The 21,836-nt window shown below is 38.4% G+C and overlaps 1 protein-coding gene across 16 annotated transcripts in view; it reads left to right on the top strand.

The window, feature by feature from the left end:
* MITF (melanocyte inducing transcription factor) overlaps positions 1-21,836 on the top strand; it is a 339,864-nt gene that overhangs the window by 286,843 nt on the left and 31,185 nt on the right. For 5 of the 16 annotated variants that reach the window (XM_077451861.1, XM_077451860.1, XM_077451864.1 and 2 more), the window contains 5 exons: positions 3,162-3,380; positions 5,225-5,332; positions 10,657-10,749; positions 16,868-16,985; positions 18,871-18,930. In XM_077451861.1, the coding sequence (XP_077307987.1) occupies positions 3,162-3,380; positions 5,225-5,332; positions 10,657-10,749; positions 16,868-16,985; positions 18,871-18,930 (598 nt within the window). The remainder of the gene's footprint in view (positions 1-3,161; positions 3,381-5,224; positions 5,333-10,656; positions 10,750-16,867; positions 16,986-18,870; positions 18,931-21,836) is intronic. The other 11 variants (XM_077451867.1, XM_077451866.1, XM_077451873.1 and 8 more) reach the window with 6 other exon arrangements.

Genomic DNA, 21,836 nt, shown 5'->3' with positions numbered 1-21,836 from the left:
GAATTGCGATCGTGTATATGCTGCATTAGAAATCTTTTTTTGAGCCAGGTCATTTTTATTGAAGACATTTTTTTTTGCCATTTATACAATAAAATATGACATAGAAAACAGTAGCCCAAAACACGGACCACTAACAATAGTAAGGCAAGAGTAACAGACACCTTTAAACCCAACTATGGTGATGTCATAACACTCTCCGGATGTTGCTTGAAAATTCCCACACCAGTACTTCCATTTTACTATTAAAAGGACTTTTAGATATATTAAAAGAATCGTTTTATACCAGCCCACAACTTTGTGCTATGCGCATCTCATGCCCAGAGCGGATTTCACCTTTTTAAAAATATCCTCGTCTTAATGGTGTAGAACACCAGCGTCAATGAGCTTACGTAAATCAACTTGCTCTTGAGTGTGAACCAGACATAACAGTTCTGCTAAGGAAAAAATATACCCTTTATTGGAAATAGTAAAAAATTAAAATGCACTAGTATTCTATTGCAAAAATTTCTAATAATAATAATAATAATAAAAAAAAATATGTTATAATTGTAAAAGGAGTCTTGACCTGACCTGTGTGCGAGGAAAGACATCAAAGCACTTTGCAAAACACAGAACCATCAGTAGATAAAGAAAATTCGTAATATTTTATCTATGAGCTATGTAATATTTTCTTGTACCTATTTAGAAATAGGATATAGAGGTCTTGGTTTAATTCTATAGGTCTTTCAATATTGTATATTAAGCATTGCTGCTCGATTTGAAAAATTACAACGGTGTGCTTTGATATAATATTGTGATATAATATAAGGTGCTGTAGTTATACTAAATTAATAAATTTCTGATATGATCAGCTATAGTGATAGGAGTATTGTTGCTGCTACTTAATCGTATTTATGTTTGGTTTTAGTACTGATCTTGAAATCTTGATTCAGAATATTGGTTCTGACAGGCAGCAGCTTGGCTTATACAGATATATATTTTATATATATTATATATATATATGTGTGTGTGTACATATTTATATATATATATATATATATATATATATATATATATATATATATATTTTTTTTTTCATTTATTGAACCAATGTGTAATTCCGCGTTATCACTTTAAAAACTAGAATTAAAACAGTATGACAGCTGCAACCAAGTAATTGTGTTCCCGCAACTCTGAAGTGAATGTATCATTCCTTATTGGTTGCGCTTGTCCAAAAAAATGTGCAACGTAAAAATAATTAATCCACTCATCTAGCGAAGTATTTAACATGAAGTCCATCTAGTGATATTCAAAACAAAGTTCACATGTGATAAAACAATTCCTCAATCTTCACACTTTTCTCCTTCAAAACTGTGACTCTTCTTTTAATTTTCACCATACGTGGGTTTGGACATGCATACGTGACTATGCCCCACCACCAATTCACCACTGCGCTCACCTCAATTATAGACCTATAAGGTCTGACAGTGCTTCCCCAGCTGGGGCACACTCCAATGGAAGGTTTGATATCCTCTCCTCTTCTGCCCTCTTCGGGTTTAGCTAGAGCTGTCAAGAGGTAGTATAGGTACTGTATATACTCATTTCTCCTCCACCGTCCAATAAATCTTTTTTGCCACTAATTTACACGAGAACTTGTCTCCCAGGATCTGGACATCCCCTCCAGCTTCTTGGCATTGTTGCTTGATTTGAAAAATTACCATTAACACAATGATGGGTTTTGATATAATATTGTGATATCATATAACGTGCTCTAGGTATACTAAATGAATACATTTCTGATATGATCAGCTATAGTGATAGGAGTATTGTTGCTGCCACTTAATCGTATTTATGTGTGGTCTTATTACTGATCTGGGAATCTTGATTCAGATTATTGGTTTGTGACAGGCAGGAGCTTGGCTTATACAGATGTATGTAATACATATATACTTTTATTTATTATGTATTTATTACAGGTATTTATATAGCGCTGTCAATTTGGGCAGTACTTTATATATATATTGTACCTTTGCATCCCTGCCCTCCAGGAGCTTACAATCTAACGTTCCTAACTCAAATTCATACACACACATACTGGGGCCAAATTAGACAGGAGCTAGTTACCTACCTGCATTGTTTTTGGAGTGTGGAAGGAAACCGGAGTACCTGGAAGAAATCCCATCAGGCATGGGCAGAACACACAAACTCAGGTAGTGCCATTCCTCACAATGTACAAAATTTGACAAATATTGGTCTATATGGCCCAAATAGTTGGGATTTGAACCAACGACCATAGTGCTGCTAGGTGAAAGTGTTAACCATATTAAAAAATAAAAAAGTATTTATATATACATATGTACATATATATATATATATATATATATATATATATATATATATATATATATAAAATGGGGTTTATTTACTAAAGCTGGAAAGTGCAAAATCAGGCTCACTTCTACATAGAAACCAATGAGCTTCTAAGCCCAGCTTGTTCAATTAACCTTTAGTAATAAAAACTGGACGCTCATTGGTTTCTATGCAGAAGTGAGCCTGATTTTGCACTTTCCAACTGTAGTAAATAAACCCATTGCATACTTAAAAGTGGGGTATGCCTGTACAATTGTAGCACATATTTGCTGATTTACAACTGTCATAACATAATAAATAAATTTTTTACATTCTAAATTGTATTATATTATTATTATAATTATTATATAATTATATTATTATTATTATTAATATTATTATTATTATTATTATTATATTAGCTAATGCAGCTTTTGTTTGGTATTTGAAGTGTTTTGCATTTTTGAAGATTTATGTATCAATCTTCATTACCCTCCTTCTGAAAACTCTCATGGCACTCATTTTGATCTTCTGCATTCAGTACTTTTTAAATCCTTGACCAAGAATGATTATGAAGCTCAGTTGTGACTTCAACCTGATTTCATCTAATGAATACCTGCTCCGGGTCAGTGACACAACCAAACAACTAGCATTTTGTAGAAGAAGGGTATCTTTTGGCAGCCTTCAAAGATTTCTTTAAAATGGTGTCTGAAGTTAGGTGTTTATTAACTCTGATGTCTAAATTCATGTTCTTGTTTTCCAACCATTGTAGAATAATAGCCATTGTAGTTGAGTTTTACAGAACACTAATGATCTTTGACTTTATTTGGTAGGTGCAGACCCACCTTGAAAATCCAACAAAGTACCACATCCAGCAGGCGCAGAAACAGCAGGTGCAACAATATCTGACAACCACCAAGCATTCAAACAAAGCACTAAGCTTGCCCTGTCCGAACCAGCCAGGAGACCACATGATGCCACCTGGGCCCGGGAACAGCGCACCCAACAGCCCCATGGCTATGCTGACTCTTAGCACAAACTGTGAGAAAGAGGTAAGCTTTGACCCTTTTACTGCCATGTGATTTACCTAAAACTTTCTGTATTGTTATATCAAAACCAGACTGATAAATATTTTCTTTAGAAATTAAGCTCAATTTAAGTAGTGCCTATACCGTTAGGTAGAGGACCCATGTAGAGCTTTAGAGTGAGATATGGGGTCCTCATATTAAATGCACTAAGGGCTTCTTAAGAGCGATGCAAGGTGAATTGTTTATGTCAAACATCCAATTAAGTGCAGAAGTCTTTTACTTCATATAATTGGATGTTTGAGGGGAACACAGGCTAACTTTTGCATTTTAGTTGCTCATGCCCAGATTGTTTTTAAAGGCCCTAGAACAGAGGTTTCCAAAGTTTCTAAACAAAGGGCCAGTTTATTGTCCTTCAGACTTTAGGAGGGTCGGACTATGGCCAGCGGGAGTAGAAATTTCCCTGGCATCAGTGGGAGTAAAGATCACTACATTTGCAATCATTGGGAGGAATAGCACTCCATTGTTAGTATCATTGGGAGGAATATTGCCCCATCTTTGGTATCATTGGGAACAATAGCGCCCTATCGTTGGTATCATTGGGAGGAATAGCGTCCCATCTTCAGTATCTATGGGAGGAATATCACCCCTATCATTGGGAGGAATATCGCCCCATCTTTGGTATCATTGGTAACAATAGCGCCCTATCCTTGGTATCATTGGGAGGCATAGCGTACCATCTTCGGTATCTATGGGAGGAATATCACCCCCACCATTGGTATCATTGGGAGGAATAGCGCCCCATCATTGGTATCATTGGGAGGAAGAGTGCACCACAGTTGTCAATGGGAGAAATGGTGCCCCATTGTTGATGTAAGTTGGCAGAATAGTGTATTAGTGGGAGAAGTGACCCAAGGGCCAGAAAAGGCAAGCAAAGGGCCACCTCTGGCCCCCGGGCCGTAGTTTGAAGACCACTTCCCTAAAACATCAGCAGACTGACAGCTGATGTTGACCTGAAAATGGCACATTGACACTGATTTACTTAAGAACTACAGGATGTACACTTTACAAAGTAAATGCTTTGTGAAAACCGTTCAATGATGTGCAAAGGAAATAAACCAATAATGAGTTTTTGCTTGCACACGATTGAATGACTGAAGGGAACACAACTTTATCTCATTCACTAAAATGCGTGAACAATAACTTCCCAAAGTGAAAATTCTCTACTTCTTTAGTAAATAAAGGCAGTGAAAAAAATTACAAAAATGTTGACCACTTGTTATTTATTTAAAGTCAATGAACTAAATTGTAATTTTTCTACAGCTGGATATTAAGAAAAAATATTCAAAAAATTACTTAAAATATTTCTCTATGTATTTTGCTCCCTAGAGTTGTTCCCGAGAATTTATAATTGTATTCAAAATGTTACTTTTTTTTTGTTTTGTTTTTTTAAAACAGATATATTGTTTTTCAGTGATTACTTATCCACAGAGTCAGTTAGCTATTTATTAAGATTATGGCTGTACTACAAACAGGGAGTCTTAGTTCTCATCATCAGCCTCTAAAAATGCCAGGCATTAATGTACCCGCCTGTTGATAAATATCAAGATGCAGTGTTATGTGTCATTGAAAATATTTTAGCTGTTTTTTCCAAGCCATATAATAGATTTTGTGTTTGCGAACGATTTGACTTAAATATTAATTGGAGGGGAAAAAACACCAAGAAAGTATTTTTTAGGTAATTAACAGACACATTTTATATTATTGGTAATATACTAGAGATGAGTGAAAATCTGATTCTCTAACATGCTGTCAACTCTAATCTGTTTCATGGGGCTGGAATCCATTGGCTTTTTTGTCTTTTCTTTTAGTTTTATACTTGTAAAAATATCAGCCCTGTCCCCGGAAGCAAAGTTGCAAAGAGGCCGCATGGATCCCCTTACGAGTTCACCTACCACGATCCTGGAGCTTTCTCGCAGGTGAACAGCCTCCTCACTATTTCGGAGTGGGGAAATCAATCCCTATTTAAAAGAATACTGTACTCAAAGAATTGTGGAAGTTGCCATTGCTCACTTATCTTCTTAAAAATGATGGTTGCCTACCTGTAATGCTGACATTTTCACTGTTTGTACAATACAGAAAATACAAAGGCTAAAGACTGCCAAGCACCTAGGTTTTTTCGGAGGTGGTCAGCAGTGCAAGTGACATTTCTCTAAGTACAGGATTCCTGTATTATACCGACTGAGATATAATGACATCACTATGCAACATCACTATGTAATCATGTCCCTTGGGCAACCGAAACATGGAAGTGAAATGGTGAGGGATTCAGAAGACCCCATTACCAGTTCACTTGCAAAGGGAGGTTGTGTATATTAGTTCCTGGGCAAGATTCACAAATTCTTGGGTCTCTATTTACCTCCTCAGTCTTATTGCTACAAATCCATAGTTTCAGAATAAAATAAAATAAAAAATAATATATATTTTTTTATATATCAGGCTCGTTAAATCAGACAAGGAACAATGTAAAAGTGTAGCAAACCACAGAAACCAATCATAAATTGTCTTTTTAGGTTTTGATTAATGTAAAACCACAACATTCTTTTTTTGGGGTTTTGGGTAGAATGTGGAAAGGTTAAAGTGGAAGTAAACCCATCAATTTAACCGTTTCAAATAAGTTACATTTATGGCACTTGCCGGGAATGTTTGGTTGTGCTCTCAACCAAACTGTCAATCCATCCAATGGCTGGTGTCATATCTGATCACATGTGCAGCCTCATGGCAGTTGTAGATTAAACAGAGGCCAAGATGGCAGCTTCCTTGGCTGAAAACGATAGGAGGGTTTACTTCCACTTTAAGTTGTCTGTAGATGGATCACAATTTTCGATCCATCTACCTCTGTTCCCGTTCCAGAGAACTTGATCTAATAACTGACTTCTTCCAGACCAACTTGTTGGAAAATCTTCCTTCGATCAATGCGGCAGCCAATCAGTTGAGGATTCCTCATTCTGCCTAACTTGTGAGATGGGGGAATTAGTTCAGCTTTTTTTGATCAGCCTGCTGGCTGGTTGAAAAAAAGGATCCAAATCATGGCAAGCCTAAAGCTGACCATAGACGGTTCGAATCTTGGCTGGTTTAGCAGGGACCGACTGAAAAAAGGATCCAAATCATGGAAAGCCTAAGGCTGACCATAGATAGTTCGAATCTTGGCTGGTTTAGCAGGGACCGACTGAAATTCGAACCATATATGGGCAGGCTGAATGTACCCAGATCAATCAATTTGGGTACAGCCAGTCTGTCGGATTTCTCATGCAATTATTGCCAGCAGCTATAGCCGCTAGCAATAATCACTGTGTTCTCCTGAACAACACAACAGCTCAGTAGGAGGGATTCCTCCATCATCACGGACTGTGTTGATATGGGAATCAAGCAATTTTCTTTCTTGCAACCTGCTGTTGCAGGAAAGAATATCGCTCCATCTATGGCCAGCTTTAGAAACTTTCTCTGATATTTATTGCTATTTGTGTCCATCTCAGAGGATTCGCCAACTCTATTGTCCTAGTGAATATTGTCTCCAGTAGAGGACTCAATAGAAAATGCAAATTAATTAAGCAGTGATGCGCTGTTCAAAACCTCTAAATCAGGGATATGCAATTAGCGGACCTCCAGCTGTTGCAAAACTACAAGTCCCATCATGCCTCTGCGTGTCAGGCTTGTGCCTGTCAGTCTTGCTATGCCTCATGGGACTTGTAGTTCTGCAACAGCTGGAGGTCCACTAATTGCATATCCCTGCTCTAAATAATCAGTAGGTGCATATCATGGGCAAATTCAAACATCAAAATCTTCTGTGATCAAAATTACTACCTTGTGCTAAAGACACGATTAATAAGCAAACAATTCAAAAATGTGCCACCCAATTGTGCAAAAAAAATAAAAAAATGTATAAGTGTAAAGAATGCTACAAATAAATGTCCATAATGTCCATACTCCGAAATTGGTACAGTCCAACACTTCCACTTTTATGCACCAATTTTGGAGTATGGACTTTTAAAGTGATAGAGTGCACTTGATTGGTAGATGCAGCAGCTTGATAAATACACTTAGTATTATATTATTAATTTATTCACATCGCCTACATAGCAGCCCATGAATTAGTTTGCATTTTCTTTAATAGAAAATACAAAATGTTGCTACAGGGACAGCAAATGAGTAGGCGCCTTCTAACTATTCTCTAACGCTTTAAAAAAAAAAATGGCTTCACATACACTCCCCTATGAAATGAGCCCAAACCCTTGTATAGATGGATATAAATAAATACAGGAAAGAAGATTGCAGGTTCTTAGATAGATAGTTGCACATTAAACAGTAAATCTAAATCTGACAGATCTTTATCCTGTTTACCTTACAGAGGTGTTACTGCCAAAGATAGCTTTTGTCTTAAATAATTCAGTCTCAACTTCTATTTTAAAAAATAGACTTCAGAAGATAAAGTTTATTCTTTCACTTCTTTAATGGTTGTTTAGGCAACATGTCATATAAATAAAAAATTTGCTATGTTAAATTACATTTTTATTTATTTATTTATATTTTATAGTATTTGTTTGGTATATATTAATAGTATTTATTTTTGGTATATATTAATATATAAATAAATAAATATATATATATATATATATATATATATATATATATATATATATATATATATATATATATATATACAAAAGGTATTTATTAATAAGTATATATTAAAAATAGCTGTATTTTTCTTTTTGTATTTTTAAATATTTTAAAGATCGAAAAGCTCTAATTTTACGTGTCCATTTTTATGGAGCAAAACACATGTATTTTACTATATGTACATGCACGTCAAGTAGAAACCACGTTCTTTCCTATGTGGCCGGTTCACATCCTTGTACTGCAGTTTAGTGTGTTTTGAAATAGGGCCTATTCACACCTATGTGTATGCGTTAGCACACGAAACAGTGTGAATACAGCCTATGGGTTTAATTTACTAAAACTAGAGAGTGCAAAATCTGGTGCAGCTGTGCATGATAGCCAATCAGCTTCTAACTTCAGATTTTTCAATTAAGCTTTGACAAAAAAAACTGGAAGCTGATTTCTATGCGGAGCTGCACCAGATTTTACACTCTCCAGTTTTAGTAAATCAACCCCTAAATGTCTGTCCTAAAATATAAATTAAGCCTTGGATTGTCAAAAAATAAAAACACTTAATAATATCAAGTTCAATTAGTCGATGCTCTGAATCTATTTAGTCATTTAAAATATTCCCCCCTTCATTTATTTTGTCTTAATTTAAAATACATTTTTTTTTTAGAATTTGTGACACAAACGTTTATGTTATATCAATTTTTATATAAAGTTTCATGATATAAAATCTTAATTCATTATGTTTATATTATTAAAACAATGTTGATGTATAAATAGGTATTTTAGTTCAGTTTAAAACGATTTATTAACCGCCTAAAGATTTATTTTTCTATATTTTTTTTATCTGTATTATTGTGAAGTTTATTTAAGTTAATTTAATTGCGTACAGAAATTAGGCAATACCAGGACAACATCACAAATGGCCAATATTTTCCACGGTTTTTGCACTTCCAGATCTAAAGGGTGGATCTTCGAAGCACCCTTTAAAGCACAGTGCTGCCACTTGGTGAAAGCGTAAAGTAAAGCGTTTTTTCTGCAAACATATCACATTCGCTGGTTGATAAATAGGGTGAATAGTACAGTCAGCATTATTTAACACTTAGGAACAAACATTAGCATATTATGGCAAATGCAGTTTTACCAACAGTAATATTTCCTATTTTTTTTTATTTTTTTATTTTTTTTATAAATGTGGCGCAAAATCACTGTCAGTAAATCAATGCCTAGCCTCCATGAATTTGATAAAATATATTCGCACAGAACCGTATGCTGGCATTTTAAAATAAATTAAAAAAATCATAAAAGTAATTTAATGAAATGAGGTCCCCACCAACTCAACAACACAAAGAATTTATTTAAAATTTTTTAGGGTTGACATATTTGGAGCTCATAAATGGGCAGATTTATGTAGCCCCCAATATCCTGTTTTTTATTTTTTATATCACTGCTTTTAACTTAATTTTGTTTTGGGTCTTACATTTGCAACAATTTGACGGCCCAGTTATTCCAAAAGCTTTGCAGAGTATTGCCAATAATATCCAATAATTGTTTTCTGTGGTTCCTGAGAAAATAATGGGGCGTCATTTTGCAATAAGTCTGCCAGGTGAAGCTGTCAGAATTTTTGGAAATCTTTATGGAAAATTAGCTCTGTATAATATAGGATGTCCATGAATTAAAGGGAGATTAATATTTGATGGTTATTATGGATGAATAATAGTTACTTATTAATTTATATTAAATAGTAATTATTGTCAGTTATTTGATTTAATTGAGTTTAATATCCAAAACAAGGTCAATATTGAAGAAGAAGCTGTTTACAATAGAACCATTTAAGTCAACATTTTTACTGAGTAATCCAAAATCCAATTACATTTACATACACTGACTGCAAAAGTCATAAAGCAGTAATTAAAAATGTTAATAGATGTGTTTTTATTAAAAAAAACAAAAAAAACACTAACATAAAATAGCAAGGCTTCACATATTGCAATAAACAAATTATACAAGAACATTTTCTTGTCCCCTACTAAACAAGACATAATGAATGTATTGATTGCCATGTTGAAGTGGCATCCACACTATAGAATTTACATGACATATTATCGAGTTTTTCGATTTTGCTGGCTGAAAAGATTGAAGTTGTTTTAACATTAATTTTCATAAAAATCCAATTGCTTTGAAAGACATTGACTTAGTATTTTATTTTAATCTTTCAGTAAATTATAGTTTTTTTTTTTCTTTTTTTTTTTAGTTCGTACTTTTCATTTTTTAGAATTGCTGTCACTTTGTTGCCAGATTCAACTTCATAGTTGACTGCTGAATTCTTTGGGCTTGACATCACCGTTCTTTGTGGTGCTGAATTTACCCTTGGGTAGTGATTGCTTAGCTTCTGGCAATTATGGGTGATCATGTTAGAGATTACAAGTGCATGGAAAGTGGTTTAAACATAACATTTCCCCATCTATTACCATCTTCAGGGGTATTTTATTTTTTATTTCTTTCCTCCTAAATAATTGGGTATTTGGAAAGGATTTAGTTGTAAAAAAAAAAAAAAATTGCTCCTTTTAGTAATTCACCAATAAATGAGTAAAACATTGTATTGTTAATAACATCATATTTTTTTTAATTGCAGATGGATGATGTAATTGATGACATCATTAGCTTGGAGTCTAGCTATAATGAAGAAATCCTCATGATGGATCCTGCTATGCAAATGGCAAACACGGTATGGTAGATTTGATGAATTTATTTTATCCATATTTTTTACAAATACATTTTTATTTTTTATTATTATTATTATTATTATTATTACTTTGCATCCCAGTTTTGATGGCTGTTGTTATATTTCATTCTTGCATTTGTTTTTTTTTTGTTTTCACAACCTGTCATAGAAACTGTTAAGTGGGGTACACACTATAAGAAAATCCGGCAAATAATCTTCTGATTTTCCTCGTTGTTTCACAGCATGTCGGAAATAATGTACAAAAACTCTTATACTACAAATTAATTAACGCTACTGATAGTAAGAGTATCATAATACTCTTACTATCAGTAGCGTTAATTAATTTGATAATATCGTCGTCATATACATTTTGGAAAAATAAAAGGCAGAGGGTCTAGGGCAACTGTGGACTCTTATGGTATGGTAAGGACTTACATACACATTTGTATAAAAATATATAAATTCATTAAGACAAAGACATGATTAAAAGGTCCCGAGGAGAAGGAGTCATACAATACATATAAATTGAATCTCAGAAGGAGAACTGAACAGTTGGATGTGCATCCATACAGGGGAAGGAATCGGAATGTCGTCCCAGGTCAGTTCAACCTCAACATGTTTCACGGTATGACCGCTTCTTTAGGAGTATGCTTCCAGAGAAATGATATGTAGATATCTCTATAAAGGACAGACATATAAATAATCAAGCGTCTAAACAAACAAATCAAAAAATACATTCAATAATGTTTGCAAGGATTTGAACATATGTGTTCAAATCCTTGCAAGAAATGATATCTACATATCATTTCTCTGGAAGCATACTCCTGAAGAAGCGGTCATACCGCGAAACATGTTGAGGTTGGACTGACCTGGGACAACTTTCCAATTCCTTCCCCTGGATGGATGCACGTCCAACTGTTCAGTTCTCCTTCAGAGATTCAGTTTATATGTATTGTATTCCTTAGGACCTTTTAATCATGTCTTTGTCTTAATAAATGTATATATTTTTATACAAATGTGTATGTAAGTCCTTACTGTACCATGAGAGTCCACAGTTGCCTTGGACCCTCTTATACGACAAAGGCTTTTTTTTTTGTCATTTATTGTTTCTGATCATGTGCCGTCTTTAGTCTCTGATTTTTCTCGAATGAAAACGGTACACATTGATTGAAAATCTTTGTTCTGTTCCAGTATGAGAAACATTTTGGAGTTTGTTCCCTTTGTAAATTTTCATTTTCGGAAGGTCGGAATTGGCTGTGGAATGTTGTGTCCATCAGAAAATGTGTCTGAGCAGAAAATCGTACGATCGGACATAAATCTTTTTCGCCCAATTTTCTTACAGTGTGTACGAGCCTTAAGGTGTCTTTATCATGGCTTTTTTATTATTTATTTATTATTAGCTGTGGTATGCAAAGAACATATATGCATTTTAAGTGATTATACATAAAAAAAAAAAAATAACAATTTGAAAAAGAAAATACTAAAAGAATGACTTTGTACAAAATAAATTTTTTTTTTTTTTTTTTAAATATCCCTAACCTTACTCCATTCTATCCAAAGCAATGTTAAAGCTGAACGCCACGCATGAACTACAAATATACACAAATTAAATACACAGAACTTTTTTTTTTTTTATCTAGAATAATTTTTACCAGTCAAAGAATCTGTATTTTTTTTTTTTTTATCTAGACCTGAGATTTACACAGTTCTGCTACACCACTCAGTCCTGTTTGGCAGGAGAGGAGACTACATTTTACTCTTCTGTAGTTCAGTGACACTTACAAGTCTCGTCCCTCCTCCTCCTGTGACTGGACAGTGAAAGGAGAAGCAGCAGACTGATGGGCTCATCTCTCCACCACTTTCTTCTGTCCTCCTATCAGCATGTTCCTCATTAGGAAATGAACACTGCAGCACAACCCATGGGTTCTTTGTGCAGTTTCTCCCTCCCCAGTCTTAGCTCTGTTGCGTTGGGACTCAAAACTCACCGGCCACTTTATTAGGTACACCTTGCCTGTATCGGGTCGGACCCACTTTTGTCTTCAGAACTGCCTTCATTCTTCATGGCATAGATTCAACAAGGTGTTGGAAACATTCCTCAGAGATTTTGGTCCATATTGACATGATAGCATCATGTAGTTGCTGCAGATTTGTCGGCTGCACATCCATGGTGTGAATCTCCCGATCCATCACATCGCAAAGATGTTCTATTGGATGAGATATGGTGAGTGTGGCGGCCATTGGAGTACACTGACCTCACTGTCCATTGGTGAGATGATTGGAGCTTTGTGACATGGTGCATTATCCTGCTGGAAGGAGACATCAGAAGATGGGGACACTGTAGTCATAAAGGGATGGACATGGTCAGCAACAATACTCAGGTAGGATGTGGTGTTTAAGCGATGCTCAGTTGGTGCTAACGGACCCAAAGTATGCCAAGAAAATATCCACCACATCATTACACCACCACCAGCCTGAACCATTGATACAAGGCAGGATGGATCCATGCTTTCATGTTGTTTACGCCACATTCTGACCCTACCATCTGAATGTCTCAGCTGAAATGGAGACTCATCAGACCAGACAATATTTTTGCAATCTTCTATTCTCCAATTTTGATGATCCTGTGTGAATTGTAGCCTCAGTTTCCTGTTCTTAGCTGACAGGAGTGGCACCCGATGTGATCTTCCGCTGCTGTAGCCCATTTGCTTCAAGGTTCGATGTGTTGTGCATTCAGAGATGGTATTCTGCATACCTTGGGTGTAACGAGTGGTTATTTAAGTTACTGTCGCCTTTCTATCATCTCAAACCTTCTGCCCATTCTCCTCTGACCTCTGACATCAACAAGACATTTTCCTCCACAAAACTGCCGCTCACTGGATATTTTCTCTTTTTCAGGCCATTCTCTGTAAACCCGAGAGATGGTTGTGCCGGAAAATCCCAGTAGATCAGCAGTTTTTGAAAAATATTCAGACCAACCCGTCTGGCACCAACAACCACTCCACATTCAAAGTCACTTAAATCCCCTTTCTTCCCCATTCTGATGCTCGGTTTAATCTTCAGCAAGTCGTCGTCACCATGTCTAGATGCCTAAATGCATTGAGTTGCTGCCATGTGATTGGCTGATTAGCAATTTGTGTTATCAAGGTGTACATAACAAAGTGGCCATTGAGTGCAGGTTATATGTAAAAACTTTCTTTGGTATATGAAAAGAATAAATGTTGAACAAATGGCCCCAGATCCAAGTGTCTCCCCCTACTGGCCCCTGCGCCTCAATGTTTACTTTAAAAGCAAAGTTCCCTTAAAATAGGTGCTGGCCCCATCCTACACAGCGGGCCCAAACAGTGGGTGACGGGTCCAGCCCTCAGCTGTCCTTGCTGACCTACTCCTGAAAATGCTATTTCACTGGCTGTTATTCTAACCCCCCTGGCTTCAGCACTTTCTTTGTCAGCGATCCTGAAAAAGAATGCAGGTCAGCCCTTATCTGTATATATTTCTCAAGGTATTTAAGTCAGAGGGTCAGCAAACATTACAGCCAGGCAGCTAGTATTTTCAGACTGAGACGATAGAAATGGCAACCTACTTGTTTTCTTTAAAGCTGAACTGCAGGCCAACAGCTACGTAAATGGAAGAAATACATATATGGGAGCTCCTTTACCTGCCAAAAGAGTTATATTCCTGTCCATACAGTCCTGAGATTTACACAGCTCTGCAGCACAGCCTTTGCAGGGCAGGATTTTTTTTCTGCTGTAGTTAGGTAACCCTTAAAGTGTTACTAAAAACCACAACAGTATAATCAGTCTGTATATGCAGTAAAGCATGCTTGTTTTACTCACTGTGGAACCTAAGGGGTTAATCCTCCGCATTGTGTAAACAGGCTGGTTGATCCTGTCTTCTCTGATCCTCCCCCCTTTTTTTTACTGTCCCCAATCCATTTGCTGATAAAACAGAGCCTTGGGGGCACTCTGCACATGCTCAGTTTGGTGTGTATTGCTAGAGAGTTTTTTTTGTTTTTTTTGGGAGAGTGCACGTGATCAGCACGGGGCCAATCAGCACTGTCCAGACAGAGGGTCAGGGGTCCTGCGGCCTCATAGGACAGTCAGAGGAGAATGAAAACTCCTCCTACAAGCTGTAACCAATGCTCTGCTGATAAAAGTCACAAGCCTGCTATATATACTGCTGGTGAGAAAAAGTATTTAGCAGTTTATATTTCTTAAAATAATTGCATTTCCATCTTTTGTGTACTGTGGGAGACCAGATATAGTGAATGCAGGGTCCTGAGGAGACCTGATATAGTGAATGCAGGGTCCTGAGGAGACCTGATATAGTGAATGCAGGGTCCTGGGGTGACCAGATATAGTGAATGCAGGGTCCTGGGGAGACCAGATATAGTGAATGCAGGGTCCTGGGGAGACCAGATTTAGTGAATGCAGGGTCCTGAGGAGACCTGATATAGTGAATGCAGGGTCCTGGGTAGACCAGATATAGTGAATGCAGGGTCCTGGGGTGACCAGATATAGTGAATGCAGGGTCCTGGGGAGACCAGATATAGTGAATGCAGGATCCTGGGGAGACCAGATATAGTGAATGCAGGGTCCTGGGAAGACCAGATATAGTGAATGCAGGGTCTTGGGATGACCAGATATAGTGAATGCAGGGTCCTGGGGAGACCTGATATAGTGAATGCAGGGTCCTCGGGAGACCAGATATAGTGAATGCAGGGTTCTGGGGAGACCAGATATAGTGAATGCAGGGTCCTAGGGAGACCAGATATAGTGAATGCAGGGTCCTGGGGAGACCAGATATAGTGAATGCAGGGTCCTGGGGAGACCAGATATAGGGAATGCAGGGTTCTGGGGAGACCAGATATAGTGAATGCAGGGTTCTGGGGAGACCAGGTATAGTGAATGCAGGGTTCTGGGGAGTCCAGATATAGTGAATGCAGGGTTCTGAGGAGTCCAGATATAGTGAATGCAGGGTTCTGGGGAGACCAGATATAGTGAATGCAGGGTTCTGAGGAGTCCAGATATAGTGAATGCAGGGTTCTGGGGAGTCCAGATATAGTGAATGCAGGGTTCTGAGGAGTCCAGATATAGTGAATGCAGGGTTCTGGGGAGTCCAGATATAGTGAATGCAGGGTTCTGGGGAGACCAGGTATAGTGAATGCAGGGTTCTGAGGAGTCCAGATATAGTGAATGCAGGGTTCTGGGGAGTCCAGATATAGTGAATGCAGGGTTCTGAGGAGTCCAGATATAGTGAATGCAGGGTTCTGGGGAGTCCAGATATAGTGAATGCAGGGTTCTGGGGAGACCAGATATAGGGAATGCAGGGTTCTGGGGAGACCAGATATAGTGAATGCAGGGTCCTGGGTTTTGTAATACTTTAAAGCGGAAGTAACCCCATCCATAAAACAGTTTCATTTCCGGCACACACTACTAATAAGTTACATTTAGGGCACTTGCCGGGAATGTAACCCTCCCATTGGTTGTGCTCTCAACCAAACTGTCAAGCCATCCAATGGCTGGTGTCATAACTGATCACATGTGCAGCATCATAGCAGTTGTAGATTAAACAGAGGCCAAGGTGGCAACTTCCACTTTAAAGATCTTGTCCCTCCTCCAGCCTGTGACTGAACAGTGAAAATAGAAGCAGAGGACTGACAAGCTCATTTTCCTTCCCTTCTATCAGCGCATGCAGCACAACTGATTGTCTCATTGTGCTGCTTCTCCCTCTCCCAGCCTGAGCTCTGCTGTAAAGGGGCTGATACCAGGTCTGATTCAGGTTAATGACGTATTTGTGAGTACATAGCTGGATTCATTTGTGTCTATAATACCTGCCTGGAGTTCGGCTTTAAAAAAAGAGCTTATTCCCATAACTGTTTTTGTTGTTCATCAGAACAGATTAAGGATTTATTTTTTTCAGATTAAGAAACTTGGACCTATGTTCCTGGATGTGAGTTTTCCCGAATTTATTAACCATCTTGAATAAAAAAAACTGTTTATAAATACCCGCAGTCTTTATTAACCCCTGAATACCTTTCGCCATTGTGATCGTATTCCTTGTCAATGTGTCTCCTACAGATATTTGTAATAATTCATATTTATTTTTTATTTTTATTTTCCAGTTGCCGGTGTCTGCTAATCTGATCGACATATATGCAAATCAAGGTATGCCTGCTCCTGGGTTAAACATCAGTAATTCTTGTCCTGCTAATCTTCCAAATATCAAAAGGGAGCTTACAGGTAAATCTATTCGAACAATAGAGAGGCTGAGATCAGAATTCCAGATCATTGGAATTGGGATGAGGCTGGGAGGGAGCAAAAAGAAAACATTAGAAGAATATAGGAAGGTAGAATAATGTATATATGGCACGGTGTTGGGGTTTTGCCATGGGAGGGGTTCTTCCCAACAATGGAGAAAAGTCAGTTTCAATCTTGAGACTCTTATTCATCTTGTTGATGAACTACACTAAATTACCAAAAGTATTGGGACACCTGCCTTAGCACGCACATGAACTTTAATGGCATCCCAGTCTTAGTGCCCGTTCACACAGGGGCGACGCGACTTGCAGCGCGACTCACAGACGCGACCTGCACACGACTTCAGCGGCGACTTGCAAAATGACTTCTGTATAGAAGTCAATGCAAGTCGCCTGAAGTCGCCCCAAAAATAGTACAGGAACCTTTTTCTAAGTCGGAGCGACTTGAGTCGCTCCTATTAGAACGGTTCCATAGTACAGAATGGAACGCGACTTGTCAGGCGGCTAAGTCGCCTGACAAGTCGCGGTAGTGTGAACGGGCACTTAGTCTGTAGGGTTCAATATTGAGTTGGCCCACCCTTTGCAGCTATAACAGCTTCAACTCTTCTGGGAAGGCTGTCCACAAGGTTTAGGAGTGTGTCTATGGCAGGTGTGTGCAACCTCGGCCCTCCAGCTGTAGTGAAACTACAAATCCCATCATGCCTCTGCCTCTAAGAGTCACGCCTGTGATTGTCTAGGTCTTGCAATGTCTCATGGGACTTGTAGTTTCACCACAGCTGGAGGGTGGAGGTTGCCCACCCCTGGTATATGGGAAGGTTTGACCATTCTTCCAGAAGCGTATTTGTGAGGTCAGGCACTGATGTTGGACAAGAAGGCCTGGCTCACAGTCTCTGCTCTAATTCATCCCAAAGGTGTTCTATCCGGTGCAGGCCAGTCATGTTCCTCCACCCCAAACTCATTCATCCATTTCTTTATGGACCTTGTTTTTCAGGGGTTGGGCTTGGCCCCTGTGTTCAAATGAAGGGAACAGTGCACAAAGCAAGCTCCATAAATACATGGATGAGCGAAGTTGGGGTGGAGGAACTTGACTTTTGAATTTTTCCAAAATTTCGAATTCCAAATTTCTGAAATTTCGAATTTCTGAAATTTTCCAATTTCCGAGCGGCTGGCTCAGGCTCTCAGTGGCAGGCTGGGAAGGTGAACTAGCACCTTATGCATATAGTCAAAACAACACCTTCTTGCTAGCGTTTTTTTTCTGATACATAGGAGTTGATTTACTAAAGGGAAAAAAATGCATTTTTGCTTGCACATGATTGGATGATGGAAGTCAGCAGAGCTTCCCCATCATTTACTAAGCTCTGGAGCAACTGCCCTGGAAGAGTGCAACTGCGCTTTGCAAAGTGCACAGTTTACAGTTTTTGCATTTAGTAAATAAACCCCATAGGCTGCTGTACATTCTTACAAAACAATTGTTAAATTTGAGACTAGACCATGGAAGGTTGTTCAATCTAGATACTGTTTAGTAACAGTCACGTACACCCATAACTAATAACATAAAGCATTCTGGCCCACACCCTAATTCCCAGCTCCAGGCATACATATAAAGGCAGACTCCAGTTTCTTACTATGCGGGAGATATATAGAGTCTGCTGCAGCTGTGCATAGTAACCAATCAGCTCCTAACTATATTTAGCTTGTTCTATTAAAATGTTACTAAACCCACAACAGTATAATCAGTCTGTATATGTAGTAAAGCATGTTTGTTATACTCACCGTGGAACCTAAGGGGTTAATCCTCCACATTGTCGCATTATGTAAAAAAAAGGCTGTTTGATCCTGTATTCTCTAATCCTCTCCTTCTTCCACAGTCCCCAATCAATCTCCTGATAGAACAGAGCCCTGGGGGCACTCTGAACATACTCATTATGGTGTGTATTGCTAGAGGTTTTTTTTTTTTGTTTTTTTTTTTTGTTTTTTGTGAGAGGATGCATGTGATCAGCACAGGGCCAATCAGCACTGTCCAGACAGAGGGTCAGGGGTCCTGTGGCCTCATAGGACAATCAGAGGAGAATAAAAACTCCTCCTACAAGCTTTAACTACACACTGATACAAGTAACAAGACTGCTATATACCGCTGATGAGAAAAGGTATTTAGCAGTTTATATTTACTAAAATAATTGCATTTCCATGTTCTGTGTAGTGTAGGGGACCAGATATAGTGAATGCAGGCTCCTGGGTTTAGTAACACTTTAAGCTTTGACAATAAAACCTACAAACTGATTGGTTACTAGACACAGCTGCACCAGATTATGTGTGCAACGGTTTTAGTAAATCTCCCCTAATATATTTAATAAAATATCACGTTTGCCCAAGGTGCCATGAAGCTTCTCCATGCTATACCAAGTCAGGTCCTGAAAATCAGACATAATCACAATTATGCCCTGTACACACGGTCTGACTGAAAATGTGCGATTGGATTGTGTAGTCGGACTTTTTCCGTCGGAACAAAGTTTGAGAGCAGGACCTAAAACTTTCCGACAACAAAATCCGATCGTTGAAATTCTGATCGTGTGTAGACAAATCCGACGCACAAAGTGCCACGCATGCTCTGAATAAATTATGAGACGAAAGCGGTTGGCTACTGGCCCGTTAATAGTCCCGACGTACGTGTTTTACGTCACCTCGTTCCGAACGATCGGATTTTCCGACAACTTTGTGCGGCCGTGTGTATGCAACGCAAGTTTGGGCCAAAATCCGTCGGAAAAAATCTGACGGATTTTGTCATTGGAATGTCCGACCGCGTGTATGGGGCATTCATTTTATTGATTACAGGTACTTATATAGTACAACTGACAGTGCTTTCCATACATAGTAGAATCTTATCAGTCCCTGCCTTTGATCAGCTTAGAACCTAAGTTCCCTAAACTCACATTCACACATATTAGACCCAATTAGCTCATCTTTGAAGTGCGGGAGGAAATCTACACAGGCACAGGAAGAACAAGCAAACTCCAGGCAGGTGTGCCATAGTTGGGATTTGAACCAACAACCCTAGTGCTGCTGGGTGGAAGCGCTAACCACTTAGCCACTGTGATTCACAGCTTCAGTCTTGCAGACCAGGATTTGAAAAATGTTTAATAAGTCAGGATTGGTCCCTCACTTTTCTCACTGTAAAGTCTTCTCTTTAGTAATAAAGTCTTAAATTCCAGAGGACATAACTTAAGATTATATTTTTATAAGTGAACCAAGGAGGGGCACTCCCAAACTCTGTAATGCCAGGAGATGTCCCTGAAAGCCAATTGGCTGCACTAGAAGAGGTGTCTGGATTTGTAATTGATATATATACTTCGGGCTCCAGGCCGTTCAACAATTTAATTATAATACAGGATTTATGTACAGTTTGCACAGCGCTTTACACCATGAGGGCAGACAGTACAGTTACAATACAATTCAATGCAGGAGGAATAGGAGGGCCCTGCTCTGTTGTTTAAAACTTTGTATCCTTTATTGTTTCCAGCAAATGATTCCAGTGAAGGTGTATTGTTACTGTTTAATCACCATAGGGTGTATGTTGTTCCACATTTAACAATCGCTACATTACAGCATGCATTCAAACAAAAGAAAGAAGATATAGATGTATGTGTGCTGCAAGCATTTGTAGAGATCAGATTGACAGGCAGTTGCTATAAAGGTAATCAAAGCGGTTGCTGAGTGCCATCTAGTGGGCAAATAGGTTTTTGCAGCTGTTACTTCCAGCCCTGGATACTTTGGGACCTTTCTTAACCACTTCAGCCCCGCACCATATTTGCTGGCCAAAGACCAGAGCACTTTTTGCAATTCGGCACTGTGTCGCTTTAACTGACAATTGCGCGGTCGTGCGACGTCGCTTCCACACAAAATTGACGTCCTTTTTTCCCCACAAAAAGAGCTTTCTTTTGGTGGTATTTTGATCACCTCTGCGGTTTTTATTTTTTGCGCTATAAACAAAAAAAGAGCGTCAATTTTGAAAAAACGCATTATTTTTTACATTTTGCTATAATAAATACCCTCCCAAAAAACTATAAAAAAAAACATTTTTTTCTTCAGTTGAGGCCGATACGTATTCTTCTACATATTTTTGGTAAAAAAAAATCGCAATAAGCGTTTATTGATTGGTTTGCGCAAAAGTTATAGCGTTTACAAAATAGGGGATAGTTTTATGGCATTTTTATTAATAATTTTTTTTTTTTACAAGTAAAGGTGGCAATCAGCGATTTTTATTGTGACTGCGACATTATCGGACGTTTTTGACACATTTTTAGGACCATTGTCATTTATACAGCAATCACTGCTATACAAATGCATTGATTCCTGTGTAAATGACACTGGCAGTGTAGGGGTTAAGTGTGTCCTGGGGCGTGTTTCTAACTGTGGGGGCGTGGCTGTGTGTGACACGTCAGTGATCTCTGCTCCCGATGACAGGGAGCAGAGATCAGTGACACTGTCACTAGGCAGAACGGGGAGATGCTTGTTTACATTAGCATCTCCCCGTTCTTCCTCCCCGTGAGACGATCGCAGGTATGCGATGGCATGGCGGTAAATTTAAAGGGACGCACAGGTACGCCCATTTGCCAGTCCTTGCCATTTTGCCAATGTACATCGGCGTGCGCCGGTCTGGAAGTGGTTAAAGCGGAGTTCTGCTTAAAAAAATAAAATAAAAGTCAGCAGCTACAAATACTGCAGTTGCTGACTTTTAATAATTGGACACTTACCTGTCCCAGGGTCCAGTGATGCGGGGGAACGAAGCCCCGCTCCTCTCCCCTTCCTCTCTGCAGCGCTGGCATTGTAACTGTGA

The sequence above is a fragment of the Lithobates pipiens genome, unplaced genomic scaffold (genome assembly GCF_037356315.1).
Source record: "Lithobates pipiens isolate NorthernLeopardFrog02 unplaced genomic scaffold, aLitPip1_a1.2 Scaffold_23, whole genome shotgun sequence".
NCBI classification, from domain to species: domain Eukaryota; kingdom Metazoa; phylum Chordata; class Amphibia; order Anura; family Ranidae; genus Lithobates; species Lithobates pipiens.
This window is presented reverse-complemented; position numbering and strand designations above follow the sequence as displayed.